We start from the raw sequence: 20,142 nt of genomic DNA, 5'->3' as shown, positions 1-20,142 counted from the left end.
TTCAGCAGCACCAGCAACCCCGGCGGTCTTCAGATTCCTGTGGCAAACTCTTAACGAGTCCACTGCAGTGCTTCCTACCCACCGCGGGTGCCGGACCTCATATCCAAAGGCCCACAGGGCAGGCGATGTCCTCGGCCACACCTGCACTCTTCCGGCAAGCCGTGCCTGGCCAATGGTGCCTTCAATCTAGGGGTAGGAAGGGGGATGGCCAAGTCGCACTGCGGACCCATCACAGTGGGCTTCCAAGCCTCTCCCCCACAGTACCAGACCCCGTTCACCTCTCCACTCCACCTCGCATGGGCTTTCTCCACCAGCCCACTCCCCGCATTCATGGTCACGTCCTCCTTGGCCCGTATGTCGGACATCGTCCATCTCAGGCGATATCCCTTCAGAACAACCCAGGCCGGGATCCACATGTACTGTAGGCTAAGGATAGCTTGCAGGTTCAGGGAAACATGATTACTGTAGGATAATTCTACAGCTGGCACGGAGCAGTCTCAAAGCAAGGTCTCCATCTAGGGCTGCTTACCCACAACCCTCATCACAAAGGTCTTGAGTGCTGTGAGCTCTTTCAAGATAGAGCCTAGGGCAAAGTCTAGCGTCATAGCATCTGGAGCGTTTGCTGATTTATTCAGCCTGCCTGTTACAGCTTCTGTAAACACTAATTGGCTTGTAGGATTTGACATGAGTGGGGTTCTTGAAATGGGTGTATTTTCCTAAGATAATGGTAGTTTATGTACTATGGCCACAGGCTGATTAGAGCAATGTTACCACCATGCGTTCAGCTCTGATTTAGCCTTCTTCAGGAGTCTCTACTTCCTACTGAACATTGAAACTGACTATAAAGTGACATGGTCAGTGTGTAGAGCATATAAACTCCTGGTGGACCAGTGATGTTCGCCCGCGGGATTCCTGGTGAGTGTGGCAGCATCTCATTCAAATGTGTTCCTTTTTCTATCGCTAGAGATTGCTAATCCAGGCCAGGATTCTCATGTGCATTTCCTGCGGCTGCTCTTCCTTCTTGCTCTCAGTGCAGAAATAGTTGTATTCCTGTAAATAGGTCTGTCCTGATGGTGCCACCCATATTTCTATTTTAGGAGCTTAGGTCCCTAAACACCCTTGTGGAAAAGTACTCAACAGCGCCCTCTCAGTATTAGCTGCCTGCGCCAATTATTCACTAGTTTGTGCGCAGAGGCTACTGTGGTCCTTGAACTTACGGCTTCACCTCCAGGTATGAGCTAATGCCAATATGGTCGCCACACTTGTCCCTCTTTTTTCACTACTTATTGGCTTTTGGCCACAGAGGCCTCCTCGGGGTCCCGACCATCCTGAGAGCCTTCTATTTCCTGCCCTTCCAATGTGGTTATCACACCTTTGCCAATGATACAGAGCTGTGAGTGCAACATCTCTGTGTGCCAGCATGCCACTCGTAGCACGGTTGCATGGATCAGCCTGGCTGTTGCCTTGACCCGTTACTATTGGTGGGTCTCTGGTCTCACAGGGCTCAAATGGGACCTGTTGCAGAAGTGCCCTGCTGCATGCTGGTCTGTGCTTCAATTTTACAGTCTTTGGACCTACACGGTGTCTGTGATTTGTTGGTAGTGGTCTGTGTCAGGGCCAGTCCGACGCAGAGCTGAAGGGTACTCCACCATCTTCCCTGGGCTCCATGCTCCACCCCCCAACCCAACTACCTTTCAATGCAAAGTAGATTATCTGCTGAAGATGTCTAAATATGATTTTGTGTGTGTGTGTGTGTGTGTGTGTGTGCATGTGTGTATGTATAGATATATAGATAGATAGACAGACAGACAGACAGACAGACAGACAGACAGACAGACAGACAGACAGACAGACAGACAGACAGACAGACAGATAGATAGATAGATAGATAGATAGATAGATAGATAGATAGATAGATAGATAGATAGATAGATAGATAGATAGATAGATAGATAGATAGATAGATAGATAGATAGATAGATAGATAGATAGATAGATAGATAGATAGATTTTTTCCCACAGAAAGAATCAAAGGTTACAGGAACATTAGTGTTGGGCTCACATTTTCCCCACACAAAACTATAGAAATTCAGCATTATAGTTATACTTATAGTTATGTTAAGCAACTAAAACTCATGGCCTAAAGTTACTTAATGGCAAGAGCTATAGTTTCTTCAGATAAGTATAACTATAACTGCTGACTTTTTTTGGATTTGTGTGGGTAAAATGTGAACCTAACTATAACGTCCCTGTAACCTTTGTTTTTTTTCTGTGAATTTATATGCTTTTATAATGTAAAGTAATATATAATTGGATCAGCGGGTACCAGCGGATTTGCAGAGAATCTGTGTCCCTAGATATACAACTTTTTATTTCTATAATAACTCCCAAACTACAGAACAGATTTACACCAAATTACAACAAGCATTGGCATAGCCAATAGGTCTCGCCATTGGGGCCTTTTAAGTATTTAGTTATGCAGCACAATATCCTTGGTGCAACAACATCAACTGTTGCATGGCTAAACACTTCAAAGGTCCCAAAGGCGAGACCTATTGGCTATGCCAATGCTTGTCTCTACTCTGTTTCAGACAGCCTCAAGGATAGATTTATTTCCTTATTTCAGATTCTCTGTCAAGGACAGCTGCTTCCCATGTAACTACCTGTTTCTCATATCACACGGTGCTCTGCTTGAGAGTTCTTCTGTTATCTATAATTGCGCCTATGTATAGATGGTGGTTCGACAAAGCTCTGTTCTCAAAGGGGTCCTTTCTAGGAAAAATACAATATGCAACCATTTTTCGGCGGCGGCATGTTGTTTTCTTTTTGTGGCATGCATGCAATTAAAAAATGAATATCTTTGGATTTGCCAATTCATTTTTCTTCTCAACTCCAAATCCTTCATTGAGTTTCTTCCTTCAATGCCTCCTTGTACAAGAAAAATGGCAGCAAATTAATTTGAAGTGAGAAACAAATACGCAAAAGTTGACATTTGGAACAGGGGGAATGCAAGACATGCATGCAATGTCATACGTCCGTGTCGAGTGAGGATGGGTGTACTTCCCTGAACAGTGAGGACTGCCTGTATAACAGCATATGATTATCTTGTCAATTACATGTACATTACAAGGCACCTTCCATATTATATCCCGGTTTTCAGTATACGTAAAATGACATTTTACTCCAAAGAGTAGATAGAAAAGAGTGAAGTAGATAAAACTGTTCCATGAAAAACACACAGGCAACAATACATGTTCTACTCTTCCACATCGACGCAGTAACACCAGCTTCGGGGCCACCTCAGCGGTATCGACGTACAATACAAATGACAAATACAATACTATACCAGAGCCGTTTTAAAGAATAAGTGGCATCGTTTTGTAAAGCAGAGGTACAGATTGGACATGAATGAAAAGCACTTTAAATATGTGACTAAAGTTAAATAGTTCGCAAGATTGCCTGACTCTGCACCCCATAATCGAATAATCATGATCACGCTTAAATGTATCCAAATGCAGAATAAAAAGGAAGAACGAACGTAAACAGCGTATTTAAACACACTTGTATTTATGAAGCAAAAACAGAGCGCTAGTCGATTAGCCGCCGGAGTGGACTCTGCTGCACTCCTACCTTACTCTGGAAGTGCATTGGTTGTAATTCCGGGTGAGGCACACAGCGCTCTAACCTCTTCTTTCGGACATTAAAGTGGTGCTGCCAAGAACCTCACACCACATGCAAGTCTCATTGAGCAAGTAGTTCACATGGGGTCACTCAATGATACGAGTGACTCGTATCATTGAGTGACCCCATGTGAACTGCTTGGACTTTTCCAATACGTACTTGTCGACATACACTTATCTCTTGATGAGCATCACCGTTATTTCGGATTATCGTACCAACTGTCTGCTTAAGGAATACTTATGGGACCCTTCATACTATATGGTCTCTTGTTGATTGCTACAAATACTCCAATTCGCCCTGAAGAAGTTATTTCGCTAAGAACGAAATGCGTGGGCTGAGGTTTTACCATACACATTTTTTACAAGAATAAAGGAATTATAAAGGACTTCATTTTGAACTTGGACTTTGTACTGGTGAACCTTCCCTTTTTGTTTCAATCTTTTCATCAGACTTGCTATATTGATTGGAAGCCGCAACTGCCTGGCTAGGCACAGTGCGTCTGCAAGGGAAGCAGCAGGCGGAGAGTGGTAAGCGCCTGGATAAAAGCCCTGTGTAATTTAAAGCAAAAGTAGATTTGCAAAATGGGTAAGGAGATGGGTGTTTAACAGGCTGCGGGCAGGCTTTTGAAAAGTAGAAGCAAGTGCTATCAGCGGGAAGGAAGTGAAGGGTAACAAGTACATGTGTGTATAACATCAGAAGTACGGACAGTGAGGTTCTTGGACTGAAGGGGGGAGTTCCAGAAGCAAAAATATAGGCTGTGTGAATTGTAGCGCATAGTTTGCTTGTCCCCTCCCATTCAAGGATGTCTCATAGCATCAATTATCTCATCAGGAAACAGCTGATGTGTTGCACCTGCTTTACTGACAACTCTCTGACGATCTGCATGCAAAACCATCTTATGCGTATCGGTTGACCAGGTGTTGTGAGTGGGCGTAATAGCTTGCTTCCCGAGCAAATGGACTTGCTTGTTTGATGTCTGAGTTCGCAACTGAACCGTAGGGGAGTGACCTCCCACCTCGTGATTTAGTTATGAAGAGGCAGTAACAGTGAAATCTGTCTCTTTTAGCTTGGTGCCCAACCAGCAGTTCGATCCACTGGCATATAGCAGGTAGTTGAGAGGATTGGCTTTGGTTAATCTTTTGGCCTTTAACTTGAATACCGTACATACTGCCCAGAACAATGACTTACTTCGGGAAAGTGATCGAGATCAGCGATGCAAGCATTGGCCGCGCGCGAGCAGCCGTTAGAAGCGATCTGTGGTGGGAGAGAAGCGGGAGTTGTGTGACAGATGGCGGCTGCGCGCGTGCACGCTCGCGTGCACTCAAGCTTGAGGCCACCAAAAGCCTGTGGTAGCACTTTCAAAAGCCGCTTACTAAATGTTTGGCCGTGGAGCGCATGTGCTGGCTCAGGCGAGACCTAAAAAGGACGCTTTCTGGATCAAGAGCTAGCTTTTCGCCAAATTGTGGGTAAATCTGTTCACCGGTTCAGCCTGTAGCCGTGTCTAAAAATTGCAAAATCCCCATGGACATTCCATGGGGAAACATTGGTTTGGGACCCCCTTTTTCTCACCCCTCGGTTGACGAATCACCCCGGAAGATTCCATGCTCCACTAGGCAAAGTAGGCCATTTTAGGGGGGAAGATTTCATCAAGATGGCACCATAGGTATTAGCAAAGCAAAAGCAAAAAACGCTTTGTCTATGGGAAAACTATCGCCAGTAGGGAATATATATATATATATATATATATATATATATATATATATATATATATATATATATATATATTCACTGAAAAAACCATAGGTTTCAGGGGCGTTATAGTTAGCTAGACTTTTCACTCGTACAAAACCATTTAAATTCCCCCGTTATAGTTAGTTCAGCTAACTATAACTCGCGCGCCCGCAATGCACTGCTGATGACGTCACATATTACATCACTCATGACATGGTCAGTGACATCACTCATGACATCACTGATGACATCTCAAATGACATCACTGATAACATCATCTTTGTGATAGAGTGGCAGGCCTCCTCTCCCCCTAATATAACCTTTGATACACACATTCAAAAATAGAAACTAAAATTTTCAAAATAATAGACATACCAATATCAGTTACAACAACCTATTCAGTAATTCTAAGATCCACATACACATCCACTCATTCACCAACAGTCCTATACAGCCACTCATACATGTACTCACTCATCATATGTACTCATACACCTATACATCCTGTTACACAACGCCACTCATCCATAGAGTTACTCACACACATAGTCACTCATGCTAATAAAGAATCAAACATACATTTACTTGCATATACAGTTATACACACACCACCACACTTACTTCTACAGAAACTTACACATACTTAGTCTTTTAAACAATCACTTATATAAACACATACTTATTCATACAGGAACTCTTTCAATCTCTCACTCTCACATATACTCACTTATATACACCAATAGTCACATATACTAGTTTAAAACATATGTAGTTACTCATAAAGACACTATTGAGACAGTCATTCACTCACTAACACACCCATGCACACACTCATCCACCAATACAGTCCTGCACACATGCTGTCTTCAACACATACAAACAGTGAGTCACTCATTCATGCACTTATGCACTACGTAATACCCCCACCGAACCATACAGACACTCAGACACTCATTCTGATACTCAAAAAAACAACTAATAACCTATATAGACACTCATGTGGCTACTACCAGCCCATGCAGCCACTTATACACAAAGTGAGAGACTGATACAGATATTTATATATTTAAACATTACTCACTAAGCCATGTATTCACTAAGATACACTTAATCAGTCAGTTATACAATCTATTTTTCAAAAGCAAATCATCAATTTAGACACTTATATACCCATTTATTCTTCCATCGACCTTGAGATATACATATATAAAACATATGTAATTTTCAGAAAAACACACATTCACTGGATGATGTCATCAGTGATGTCATCAGTGATGTCATTTGAGATGTCATCAGTGATGTCATCAGTGATGTCATGAGTGATGTCACTGACCATGTCATGAGTGATGTAATATGTGACGTCATCAGCAGTGCATTGTGGGCGCGCGAGTTATAGTTAGCTGAACTAACTATAACGGGGGAATTTCAATGGTTTTGTACGAGTAAAAAGTCCAGCTAACTATAACGCCCCTGAAACCTATGGTTTTTTCAGTGAATTTCTAAGGTTTTTTAAATGCTAATTCCTAACTATAACGTGCCTGAAACCTATGGTTTTTTCAGTGAATTTCAAAGGTTTTTTAAATGCTAATTTCTAACTATGGCTACAGAGATAGGACATGTGAAGAAAGAAGAAAAAACGCACAGAAAGAAAAAGAAGTAATGCAGAAAGAAGCAACAGAAGTCCTCAAAGACGAAGAAAAGTGCAGGAAGAAGGATAACGTGCAGAAAGAACAAACAGAAGAACAGAAAGAAGCCTTGTTGCAAAATCATCCTGTACCCTCAACTTTTTCAGACGGATACTAGTGTTAACTGAGTCTGACTAACCAGTCCTAGAGCCAGTGCTATGTTAAAAGACACTCAGAATACAGTGAAAACACCTACATACACTAGGTAACACTATGCGTTGGGGTCCCCCTGTGATCAGCATGACCTCCTCTGTAAGCCCCTAGTATATAATAGGGCAGGTGATTAAAACTACCTCTTAAAACGCGCCACAGGGCGTGTTTGCACACGTCATCTCAGGCCCCGTCCCCTCACTTCCCCACTGTGTAAACACGCCCTGTGGCCGTTTTAAGTTAGGAGATTAAGTCCCCTTGAATCCTGAGCGTCCCTAGGGTCCAACTAGCCCACTAGGTACCTCCAGTAAGCGCCACAGAGCTGCATTGCAGAGAGGTGTAAAAAGGGGCACGGCCTGCACCACCTCTCTGCAACGCAGAACAGTGGCGTTTACTGGAAGCCCCTGGTGGGCTAGTTGGCCCCCAGGGTCCCTCAGGATTGAAAGGGAATTATTTCCCCAACTTAAAACGTGCCACAGGGCGTGTTTGCACATGTCACCTCAGGCCCCGTCCCCTCCCTTCACCACTGTGTAAACGCGCCCTGTGGCCGTTCTAAGTTGAGAGATTAAGTCCCCTTGAATCCTTAGTGGGCTAGTTTGACCCTAGGGTCAAACTAGCCCACTAAGTACCTCCAGTAAGCGCCACAAAGCTGCGTTGCATAGAGGTGTAAAAAGGGGCGTGGCCTCAGAACACCTGTCTGCCACGCAGCTCCCTGGCGCATACTGGAGATACCTGTTGGGCTAGTTGGCCCTCAGGGACCCTCAGTATTGAAGGGGTCTTTTATTTTTTTTTTTAAGAAGGAGGGCTGTGTGGCCCCCCCTTCTTTTTCTAATTTACTGGCCCGTGGGGCCCCATCCCCCAGGGCCTGCACCCTCATTTTTTTGTTTAAAAAAAAAATTTGGCCCTCCCAAGGCCTTAATCGGCCCCGGGGACCCCAACCCCCGGGTCAAGGCCTTTTTTTTTTTTTTATTCTTTAGGAGGGGGCTGCGTTGCCCCCCTCCTCAAGCCACTTATGGCCCCGGGGACCCCATCCCCCAGGGCCGACCTTTGTTTTTTTATTATTTTTAAAAAATATATATTTATAGAAACACTTAGGACATGCTGGACAAACCGTATGTACCTATCACCATGACGATTTGCGTGATAATCATTAAAAGGCAACTATGACTAGAATGAATCCACATGGAATGTATTTACACCGCTAGTGAAGCTCTGACGTGTCTGACGCCCTACCGTGCCTAATCCCGACGCCCCCGCCGTTGGGTACTCTCCAAGTAGACACCCTTGTCGTTTATTTATACAAACATGGGTAGCTATTGACGGGCATATTTAATATACACGCACACCAAGCCATTCAAAGGGGATTCCACAAAAATTCGATCAAACTATGCAAGAAACCCCCCTCACGGTTAATAAAACACACATCCACCGCCGGATGTGTAATACTTTTTATTTTACTCTCTGGAAAGGAGACGAACCTCACTTGAGAGTCACAGTGGGCTCCTGGCTGAGCCCAATGCTGTGTTACACCCACCAGTGCCCGCCGAGTGCCTCACACCTCTGTGTTGTATTCCACCAGCTAGTGCGTATGCTATGACACTCTCTAGCCCATGTGCACTGTAACACAACCCTGTGAATATGTCGTGCCACACTTGCCTTCGCACGGGTTATATTGCCCCATCTAACGTGCCTTCCTCGATGCCTATGTTATAACGCACAGCGCTATGCCATACATATTACAATCTGGGATCCATATCTTTGTCACAGTGCATATGCAACGTTACACTCCCCAGCACATATTTTATATTACAACTTTAGAGACTAGTTAGGTTACACAACACTGCCCTGTGCATATTACACTCCAAGGCGCATATCGCATAGCACGAGCTAGTGCCTGTGCTATCTCGCGCTCTCCAATGAATCTGTCATTGCGCACAATGTATTGCATATTATATTTCACGCCCTGGTTCATCTTATATCACACTTTTTGGTGCATAGTTTATACCATATACTATATCTAGTTTTCATTTTCAATCGTGCTCTCAGGACTATGTTCTATATAACACTGCGTCCACCTACCCTTTTCACGGACATTACATTTTGCGATGGGGGGTGGAGGGTCAGGGGGTGTTTCTGCCAAGTGAGCCCGGAGTCACAGTCACAAACGACCTCTTCTTCCTGAATAAAAGTGAGATTATGCTGCATACTTGTTCATATTTTAAGTAGTTCGCACAGACACACATTTTAAAAACAATAAAGTTCCTAATACCCACCTTCTCTGAACAGTTAGCTTGCTGCCCCATCCATCTCCTCCCTATCCTCTGTTGTCTGAATCCATGGACTAGCCTCCTCCCTCCTGCCATGCATGGTCTGATGTGCTGCCACTGCCCTCCATTTAGCATGATGTACCAGTTCACTCCTCCTGCCCTCCATTGCCCAATTCTATGGCCCATCATTGACCTCCTGCTTAGCCTCTGTGCTTAGCTTGCTGCCCCTATTCTCCTTCCCTCTGCCATCCGATGTCTTTGTGCATGCCCCTGCTCCATCCCATGGACCTGCCACTCCTATCTACTCTGCGTATTCTGTTGAGCTGCCACTTCCCTCCCACCTGCCTAGCATTGTCAGATGACTGTAACCTGTCCCTGCCACCTCCACCCTGCCTGTCCACATGCCATGCCCCTATCCTCTTCCTCCCGTCCTCCATGGTCCATTTTACTGCCACACCCTTCTGCCCTCCCTGGTCTGTTGTGCTGCAACTGCTCCTCCTGCCTGCCCCGTGCGGTCTGTTGTGAGGCCCCTTCCCCTGAACTCTCTTGTCTGTGCCCAGGTCCTGACCCTCCCTTCGATCCTCCATGGTCCTTTGTGCATGCCCCTGCACCCTCCTTCTTGCCCATCATAGCCATTGTGCTGCCACTAACCCTCCTGCTTGCCATGCATGGTCTTCTGTGCTGCCATGGCCCCTCCCACCTTCCCTGTGTGGTCAGCTAGCTGCCCCTGCCCCCTCCCACCTTCCCTCCATGGCCTGTGTGTATGACATCATAGTCTCATTGTTGCTCTCCATGGTGTGTCTTGTTTCTAGTGGCCATACTGCCTGACCTCCATGGTCATCTTGCTGCTCCTGCCCTGCCCCCTTGCCCCAGCCCTCTTTTTCCATGTGCAGACCCCTATTCCCTCCCTCCTGGCTTGCCTGTTCCATTGTAATGCCCCTGATCCGTCCCTCCTGCCCTTTATGGTCTGTTATGCTGCAGCTTTCTCTCCTGTCTGTCCATTATGGTCAGCTAGCTACCATTGCCTCTTTCCCCTCTGTTCTCTGTTGTCCATGTGCATGGTCCTGTCCCTCCCTATTGCTTTCCATGGATTGTTGTGCTGCACTCCCTGATGCCTGCCCTGTAGGGTCAGTTTGGTGCACCTCTCCATGTCCCTCCTGTCCTCTGTTATCCGAGTCCATGTCCCTACCCCAATTCCTCCTGCCTACCATGATCCAATGTACCATACTTGCAAACATTTTGAACTTGGTAAGAGGGAGATTTTGAAAAAAAACTGGGGTATTGATTTTCCCCTTTGAGTTACATTAAAAAAGAGGAGATTGTAGACAGGAGACAGATCAAGTAAAGCCCATTTGAGCTTAAAAACATTGGACGTTTCCTGGCTGAATCGGGTCTGTTGGCATGTATGGTTGTACTACCACTGCCTCTTCCTTCTGCCCACAATGGTCTATTATATTGCCACAGCCTCTCTTGCAAGTCCTGTATTGTTGGTTTGTTGCCCCTGCCCCCCTTTCCACTGCCCTCCATAGTCTGTTGTGCTGCCACTGCCCTTCCTGCCTGCCCAGTGCGGTCAAATTGTTGCCTCTGCACTCTCCTACCTGCCTTCAATTTTCAGAGTCCGTGCCCCTGGCCTCTGCCTCTCAACAGTATCCCAATGAACAACTAGATTGCTAACATTCTATATTTATTACAAAAGTGTGGAACGCCTGACGTCATCTTGATGTAATCAAAACTGTAATACCTAGAGCATTTCCTTTAGAAATTACATATATGAGAGGGTCTTATTTGCATCAAAATTATGGTTAGTGCTCTAAAAAACTAAAATGAGGACATATTTTCTGAGTTTTCAAATAGCGACAAAGAACTTTTAAATTTTTTGTAATCTTTATGTTTTTTTATCCAGTTGACCACTTGATTAAATGTTGCACTTAGGGGAGAGGATGTGGTGTTACTTCCAGAGCTGCAGACTTTGCAACTGGGGAACCAGGTTGGAGTTTCTGCTTCAGCTCAACATTCTGTGATTCTGGTCAAATCACTTAATCTCCCCATGTCTACAACCAGAATGAATTTGATCTTGTGTGATGTAACCAATGCTCATGTAAAGCACTCCAATACCTGACAAGTCTGCACACTTCTGTCATTGGGCTACATGTGGGCTACATCTGGGTGATATTTGTGCTGCATTTGGGCTCTTTTGTCTCTGGTGGCCATCTTGGGAGATTTATTTGTTATGAAGTTTCCTAATTTCCCCATTTACTGCAGTCTCCTCAGTAGGAAATGCTTTCAGTTTTTTACTTTGATTCCATCAAGAAGGTATTCAGATATGTCACACATTTGCCATAAACTCTGAATGTTAGCACTCTAGTTGCTCATTAGATCACTGTAGTAAAGCTACTGCTCACCACTGAAGTCTGCTGCTGGTATTAAAAGTGTATGTTTCAGTCTGCATGTCAGCATATTTTTATGAAATAGAAGAGAATTTGAGAAGTCAAAATGTGCCCTAATTTTTCTTTCTGCAGAACTATTCATAATTTCTATGGGAAAATGAACCCCCTCATTTTGTTCCATTGTAAATTAAATGTTTTAAGTGTTACCACTTTATTCCAATCAAGATGGCTTTAGGTGTGCCATACTTTTGTCATAAGTAAGACTGTTAGCGCTCTAGTTGTTCGTTAGAACACTCTGGGACATTCTGCCATTGGGCTATACTTGGGCTACATCTCGGTGATATTTGGGCTACATTTGGGCTCTTTTGTCTCTGGTGGCCATCTTGGGAGATTTATTTGTTATGAAGTTTACAAATTTCCTCATTTACTGCAGTCTCCTCAGTAGGAAATACTTTCAGTTTTTTAGTTTGGTTCCATCAAGAAGGCATTCAGATGTGTCACACATTTGCCATAAATTCTGAATGTTAGCACTCTAGTTGCTCATTAGATCACTGTAGTAAAGCTACTGCTCACCAGGGAAGTCTGCTGCTGGTATTGAAAGTGCATGTTTCAATCTGCATGTCAGAATTGTTTTATGAAATAGAAGAGGATTTGAGAAGTCAAAATGTGCCCTAATTTTTCTTTCTGCACCACTAATCATAATTGCTGTGGCAAAATGAACCCCCTCAGTTTGTTCCTTTGTAAATTAAATGTTTTAACTGTTACCACTTTATTCCAATTAAGATGGCTTCAGGTGTGCCATACTTTTGTCATAAGTAAGACTGTTAGCGCTCTAGTTGTTCGTTAGAACACTCTGGGACATTCTGTCATTGGGCTATACTTGGGCTACATCTCGGTGATATTTGGGCTACATTTGGGCTCTTTTGTCTCTGGTGGCCATCTTGGGAGATTTATTTGTAATGAAGTTTACAAATTTCCTCATTTACTGCAGTCTCCTCAGTAGGAAATACTTTCAGTTTTTTAGTTTGGTTCCATCAAGAAGGCATTCAGATGTGTCACACATTTGCCATAAATTCTGAATGTTAGCACTCTAGTTGCTCATTAGATCACTGTAGTAAAGCTACTGCTCACCAGGGAAGTCTGTTGCTGGTATTCAAAGTGCATGTTTCAATCTGCATGTCAGAATTTTTTTATGAATTAGAAGAGGATTTGAGAAGTCAAAATGTGCCCTAATTTTTCTTTCTGCACCACTAATCATAATTGCTGTGGCAAAATGAACCCCCTCAGTTTGTTGCTTTGTAAATTAAATGTTTTAACTGTTACCACTTTATTCCAATCAAGATGGCTTCAGGTGTGCCATACTTTTGTCATAAGTAAGACTGTTAGCGCTCTAGTTGTTCGTTAGAACACTCTGGGACATTCTGTCATTGGGCTATACTTGGGTTACATCTCGTGATATTTGGGCTACATTTGGGCTCTTTTGTCTCTGGTGGCCATTTTGGGAGACTTATTTGTTATGATGTTTCCTAATTTCCTCATTTACTACAGTCTCCTCAGTAGGAAAAACTTTCAGTTTTTTACTTTGATTCCATCAAGAAGGCATTCAGATGTGTCACACATTTGCCATAAATTCAGAATGTTAGCACTCTAGTTGCTTATTAGATCACTGTAGTAAAGCTACTGCTCACCAGGGAAGTCTGCTGCTGGTATTGAAAGTGCATGTTTCAGTCTGCATGTCAGAATGTTTTAATGAAATAGAAGAGGATTTGAGAAGTCACTCAAAATGTGCCCTAACTTTTCTTTCTGCAGCACTAATCATACTTTCTATGGCAAAATGAACCCCCTCATTTTGTTCCTTTTTAAATTAAATGTTTTAAGAGTTACCACTTTATTCCAGCCAAGATGGCTTCAGGTGTGCCATACTTTTGTCATAAGTAGGACTATTAGCGCTCTAGTTGTTCTTTAGAACACTCTGGGAAGCTGCAGTAGAACACAAAGGAATCAACTGACAGTCTCTGCCCTTGTTGGATGTACATGTTTTACTGAGAATGTCAGACTTCATTCTCCCATGACTGAGAAAGATAATGTGAACTTACAGAAAATATGCTCTCAGTTTAGCTTATTGATCACCTTCCAAACCTCTGTGGGAAAAGCATGAGAAAATAGTTTTCTCTCAAACATGATTCATGATATCACAGCAGAAGGCTTTTTCACATGGTAAAATCACCTTAGAACATACCACAATTCCTAAAATGAGTATGGTACCATCAACAAATGATTTATAATGTAACTAAAGTCTTAAAATCTTCTATTAACTGCAAGGCTTTTTAATGAGGTGCTATCATGTATATTGGTCCCAAGATGGCTGCCAACACTTTTTGGATGAAGTGCTGACAGCCAATCAGATCCCACAATGAGAATGAGATGTGTGGTTAGGCTCCGCCCAGATATAGATATGATTTTACTTTTGATTTTCTCAGGAACTACTGAACGGATTGACACCAGATATGCAAAAGGCACATCCCTGACCTGAGGACTACCTCTTTGCCAAATTTAAAGTAATTCTGTTCAGCCGTTCGGGCTGTACCTTGGACTAAAGGTCCCTATGGAAAATTGCATGGGGAAAACGCGTTTTGGGACCCCCCTTTTTTCCCGGCCCCCGCTTGACGAATCCCCCCGAGACTTTCAGGGTAGGAGCGGAGCGGAGCGCCCCACCTATTTTGAAAATTTCGCGAGGATTCGTCAACCGGCGCCAAAGTTATTCCAAATAGAATGTTGCGGATTTCCTATGGAAACACGGTCCTAACTATAACTATCTACTGGCGACCGCCAGTAGATAATATATATATATGTATATATATATTTAATCTCCTCGTTCCACTATTTCTCCAGAAAAAAAGACGAGTGTGTACCCAAATCCGTGCTTCAAATTGTTTATTGATTACACACCACCAGTTAGTCCGCCATGACGCGTTTCGGCCGTCCCTCGGCTTGATCACATGACACGCTCTGGACCGTGAAAGCCATTTTTAAAGTGCCAGTGCTTCAATTGTGCATGATAGACATAGACAAGATACTATCAAACATAGCGTACCTCGTATAAATACGTATATCAGGATTACAACACAAGCATGAAGTAATTTATGTTTAAACCATACATGGTTATATTTCTGCTACCATAATGGTACAAACAATGATATTGTAATCCATACCTGCTATATATGAAATAATCAATAACATATATATATATATATATATATATATATATATATATCATACATGCAAAGTTAGATTTTAACATTTAATCAAAGCACAGGAAAGTTTTATTCCTGCCTGAGCTGGATTCCACATTCCGAAACTGAAATTTGAAGAAGGCTGGAAGTCGGCTCCTAAAAAAGAAAAAACAGAAAGAGATATATATCCCTTAGAGTTCACTTCTAGAGACACCAATACTTAGGGTAACAAAATTTGGTCAAGTGAGGAAGCTGAGATTGAGTTTAGGATTTCTGGTCTCATTTTGTGGAATTCATCCAGTAGATGGGTATCTCTTTTCCGCCTGTTTTACAGCAAAGGTTAATGTCTGTGTTTAATACTTAGTGCAAGAAGCTAGCGCGTGGGTGGCAGGTGGCAAGCAGCTGCCACGTGATAGGTCAGTGTATTTTAGGCTCAGACTGTCAAAAGGACCTCGAGCTAAGCCAATCATCTAGCTCGAGCTTTTAGTGGCTTGCTCATGTCTACTGCTTGCTAATGAATTAAATCTCTATGTACCTCCTCATTATCAGGGCCGTTTGTAGGTGTTTTGCCGCCCTAGGCGAGAATTGAAAAATGCCGCCCCCTCCCAATTACTACCATCACTTTCTCCCCCTATCATCCAGGCTAGAAGAATTAATGCATTAGATATTCCCAAACTCATGTTTTTTGCCGCCCTCCCCCTTTTGTCACCCTAGGCGGACGCCTAGTCTTGCCTAATGGTAGAAACAGCCCTGCTCATTATCTTACTGTGTCTTAGTTTGAAAGAGAGAATCTCTTGGAAAATAGTCAAACTAACCTGGGAGCAAATGCAGCTCTATCCTGGACCTCTGGCAGTGTTCACTGCAGGATCTCGGCCAACTTCTCTTCATAATAAAGAAAGTTCTCCTGTATGTCTTCCCATGGCACGAAGGGTCCGTCCTGGCCTTCCTCCTGCTCGACAAAATTTTTCCAGACAAATTCGAAATCCTGTGGGCCCATGATCTTCATCTTGCAGCCTGCAGCCTTCAGCTTGCGCAGGCTGTCCTGGATCTCTGGCTCCTCACACATGAAAAGCCGCCCCACCAGGACCATCAGCCGCAGGTTCTTGTTCTTCTTCAGCACCCCGGCGATGCGCTCTGAGCAGGCCACGCACGGGCTGGAGGACATGTACCAGGTCACCTGATATTTAACGCCAGCCTTGCACTCTGGCAGGACAGTGTTGAAAAAGGCCTCTTCGGCGTGGGCAGAGATGTGTTCATCTTCCAGATACCCACGGAAGACTCCAGTCTCCTTGCCTTGGAGGTCCATCACAAAGCACAGGAAAGTTTTGTTCCTGCCTGAGCTGTATTCCACATTCCGAAACTGAAATTTGAAGAAGAAGGCTGGAAGTCGGCTCCTAAAAAAAATAGGAAGAGAGAGTGTGAATATGATGGTGCAAGTTGAGCACTCCTGGTGGTGAACTTAGAAGCTGCCCCACCTGTCCCCCTCACAACAAAAAAGGCATTATGGGCGTTATCTTAGCTCCCTTAATGTGTAGCAGTGGGACAAAATATTGGTGATTAAAGTGAAGTTAGGGGTTGGGAACATGCTGTCCAGACTACGGGATTCCATGCTGAAGGGTTATTCTAGATAACCAAAGGCAGCGAGTTGGTTACCCCAAGTAGAAGACTGCCATATAGCTGGGCAGTGATGGGCTATGCCTGCAGCATCTGGCAGGCAACCTCTGCATGCCACCGAAAAACAATTCATGCACCCGCCAAAAGAGTTCCTGAGAGAGATTCTGGCTCAAGTTCACACGCGCAACAGTCACAGCAGAGGCCATCTTTGTTCACATTCCATACACTGATTAGAAATGGTAATTCGCCTACACCAGTGGAGTTGGTATCTTGTAGATAAAGTTAGAAGTGCTATGGGATTGAGAAGAGAAGTCTGCGTAGAGGGCTATGTAGACATTTGCACAGCAGCACTGCACGTTACGCAACGAGGACTAAAACGAAGGAGGAGAGTATGCTACAGAATGTGGAAAAATATTCCATGGTGTGTGGAGGGAAGCCTTGCAGATGGATTATATCTCGAAATAAAAGGGGAGGACACGCAATGCGCTCACGGGGTAGGGAATGGCCGATGCATGGCATCCCGTGCAATGGGAGATACACAGCGTGTGGTAGATGGTGGCTGGATAGTACCTCACAGAATAAGGAATCATATTTATGGTGTTGAATGGAATGTGCCTTTGAGTAAAAGGGAACAGAAGGTGCGGTGCAGAATAGGAGAATGGAGGGCTTGTTGCAGAGCGGGGAAGAGAATGCGTTATGTGTAGTAGGAGTATGGAAGGTGTGTAGTAGTGGAGGCACGTAGAACATGCGAGCTGTAGTCATGTAAAATGGAAAGTGAATTTAAGGTATGTGGTAGAACCCAACCTCAGAGCACAGAGACACTGACACAAGGACAAAAGAACGACCAAAGAGGGGCACATTGGTACTTGTGGAACATTAACATTCACTGAGTATTTAGGTCACTGGCTGCAAACATTGTAGGTGCTGGGTGAGTGTAAGGCGTTCTAGAGCGGGAAAAATAAAGTGTTTTCTAGATTTAAAGTCATCTCTTTCCCTTTCATCTCGCACCATTTGAGTATGCCGCGTCTTCCATGGGGTTAGCACAACAGTATGCTGCTGACCCCCAATGAAACCACGAGGATATCATAACATGCGGAAATTAGAATGTAAAGAAATGGGATTGAAAAAACACATACTCAAAAAATAAAGGTTGTCAAATCTGTAAAAAAGGTGTTTATATAGATATATGAGTGGTTCTATGTGAGTGCAGAGCGGAAGGTGCAGAGTACTTTCCTGCATGTACCTGAAGTGGAGGAAAAGGGGCTCTGAATGTGGTGCACAGTTTGCTGCCTGACTCCTGGCTCCAGGTGGTTGGATGAGAAGTGTGAGGGGATAACGATTGTTTTCTATACACACAATTGCTCTGGGTCCCAAACTTCTTCCATGAGTAGGTGTTACATATTCCTGGACCTGCAGGAGTCGGTCACATATAATCTTTTGTAAATTGAGCCCTGTGCCTGTATCAATACATAACGCCAGGAAAAATGAGGCAGCAAGTAAGAAATTAAGGCCAGATAGAAAATACGTGTCTGGCTTTCGGTCATTCAAATCTGTTTTTTTTTTTTTAGACAAATCCCCTTTGACGTAATGTACAATGAGCCGCATTCCCCCACAAAACGTGGTGAGTGAGAACTAACATTTCAATTTGGACAGCTCCTTCTGCCCGTGTGCAAAGCCTTTGGTTGAGCAGGGAGCAGCCCATATGCAGGAAGGACTGCAGGAACTTACACCACAGCCCTGCACATGTTGTCGTTCTTTAAATTGTCTACATTAGTTTTGCTTTGACAATCAATTGTGCTTGTTTTCAGAATTAGGCCTGCGGCAACTGACCACTTCCTGTTACCATGGGAAGAAGAGTGGGAGATAAAACTGCAGCGTTCCGTGACGGCGGATGCTCGGCTTTGTACAAGGCTCATACATGCCAAGGTTGTAAGCTCCATTTGTTATGCAGTAACTGTTTACCATGTGAAATGTTTCCCGCCTTTGAGAGCGAGGGAATCGGCTTCAAAGGGGGCCTCCACAGCACACTGGGCAGCGGCCAGCACACAGCTTTGATGCTCCTCTGTGGCTGTGGGTGACACCGCGGATCGTGAGGTACTGACCACGGGTTGAGAGGGTGGACCAGGACAGCCTCTAAAATGGCTCCCTCCTCATGCTCGCTCGACAGGTGTGCTCGGTGCTTCTGGGTGCTGCCACCACAGGTCTATGCGCGGTGTTCCTTAGGTTTCCACTCTTTCCACACCCCACTCCTGTTCAACTGCTACACGTGACCCCGTCTCAGCGACTCTATCAGTACAGTATTCACTTCCGGGTGTATCTGACAACACGAATAAACATTCACCTGAAGAATAACTCTGAAGGCCACAATAGCATCACCAATGACCTGGGCCTCACTCTATGGGGGGGGGGGGGATGAAGCTTCCTTCTACGATGGAAGCCCCGATGTGAGGAAGACAAGGCGCTGATTCTATGCCATTCCACTGGCCCTCTGGTGCAGGGGCTGCTTCATTCTGGAAAGCCAAACACGGGGGAGCACTTTAAGGTACAGACAGCTCTTCTTCACCCCTCAAATCAACACTGCAGTCAAGGGGGTTCACCTGCTTCACAGCACCCTCCCTCTCCTATCAACCTCTCATTCAATTGAACGTGGAAGATTTTCTGTTTTGGGACGAATAGGCTTTGGTTACATTGTTTACAGAGACCTGGCAACAACAGACTGGGTTGAGAGACTCCAAAATAAAGCATCTAAGAGGTGCTTCCGAAAGCATTCCATGGACTCCCAGTGGGACTAAAGATTACACTCAAGGACTTCTGCATCATCCAGAAAGTCTGTTGGTGTAAATAACCAACATACCAACAAATACTGGTCCAATACCACATGGCAAATAGGAGCGTCACACCTGATACCACTGCACCCATGCCACCAATCGAATGCAGGCCGTGGGAGTGCTGGGTTCAAAACTTTAGATCCATCTGGGTCCAAAAGTCATTGCCCAACTACCTAAGATTCAGGCAACTTCTCAAAGCTGACCCTTTTAAGAAGGCCTTGCTACTGACATGTCCCAGGATCCATGTTTGAAGGATGTTGCAAGGGAGGAGTCCACCTGACTACACTCCAATGATTTGGCAATAACTCTACTCTATTGTGTATGCTGTTTGTACCTCCGTTTTCCTGTGCATGATGGCGTCCCTAAGATATTGTAAGATGACAACTGGCCCTTTATAAAACACCTGCGTGCATCTTTAATAAATATTGTAGCAGAGTACTCAGCCACTGCATTCATATGTGTATTGGCGCGTTGCTGTATAGTTAATTCTAGATTATACCTGGATAATAGTATTTTATTTGTTAACCTATATTTCCAGTTGCATAGAAGGTGAAGTGGACTGTACT

General features: G+C 44.2%; 1 protein-coding gene across 2 annotated transcripts in view; it reads right to left on the bottom strand.

Moving 5' to 3' along the window:
- The window catches only part of LOC146869191 (C->U-editing enzyme APOBEC-2-like), a 109,532-nt gene that overhangs the window by 75,672 nt on the left and 13,718 nt on the right, over window positions 1-20,142 (bottom strand). Inside the window, exons 2-3 of one of the 2 annotated variants that reach the window (XR_014978300.1) lie at window positions 15,950-16,528; window positions 15,235-15,290 (exon numbers count right to left, since the gene is read on the bottom strand). Coding sequence is in view for 1 of the 2 variants with exons in the window: in XM_085643057.1 (XP_085499183.1) it covers window positions 15,991-16,528 (538 nt within the window). In the remaining variant the exon portion in view is untranslated. Of the gene's footprint in view, window positions 1-14,818; window positions 15,291-15,949; window positions 16,529-20,142 lie in introns of those variants that run through there. The other variant, XM_085643057.1, reaches the window with a different exon arrangement.

This window comes from Triturus cristatus, chromosome 1_1 (genome assembly GCF_964204655.1).
Source record: "Triturus cristatus chromosome 1_1, aTriCri1.1, whole genome shotgun sequence".
Lineage (NCBI taxonomy): Eukaryota > Metazoa > Chordata > Amphibia > Caudata > Salamandridae > Triturus > Triturus cristatus.
This window is presented reverse-complemented; position numbering and strand designations above follow the sequence as displayed.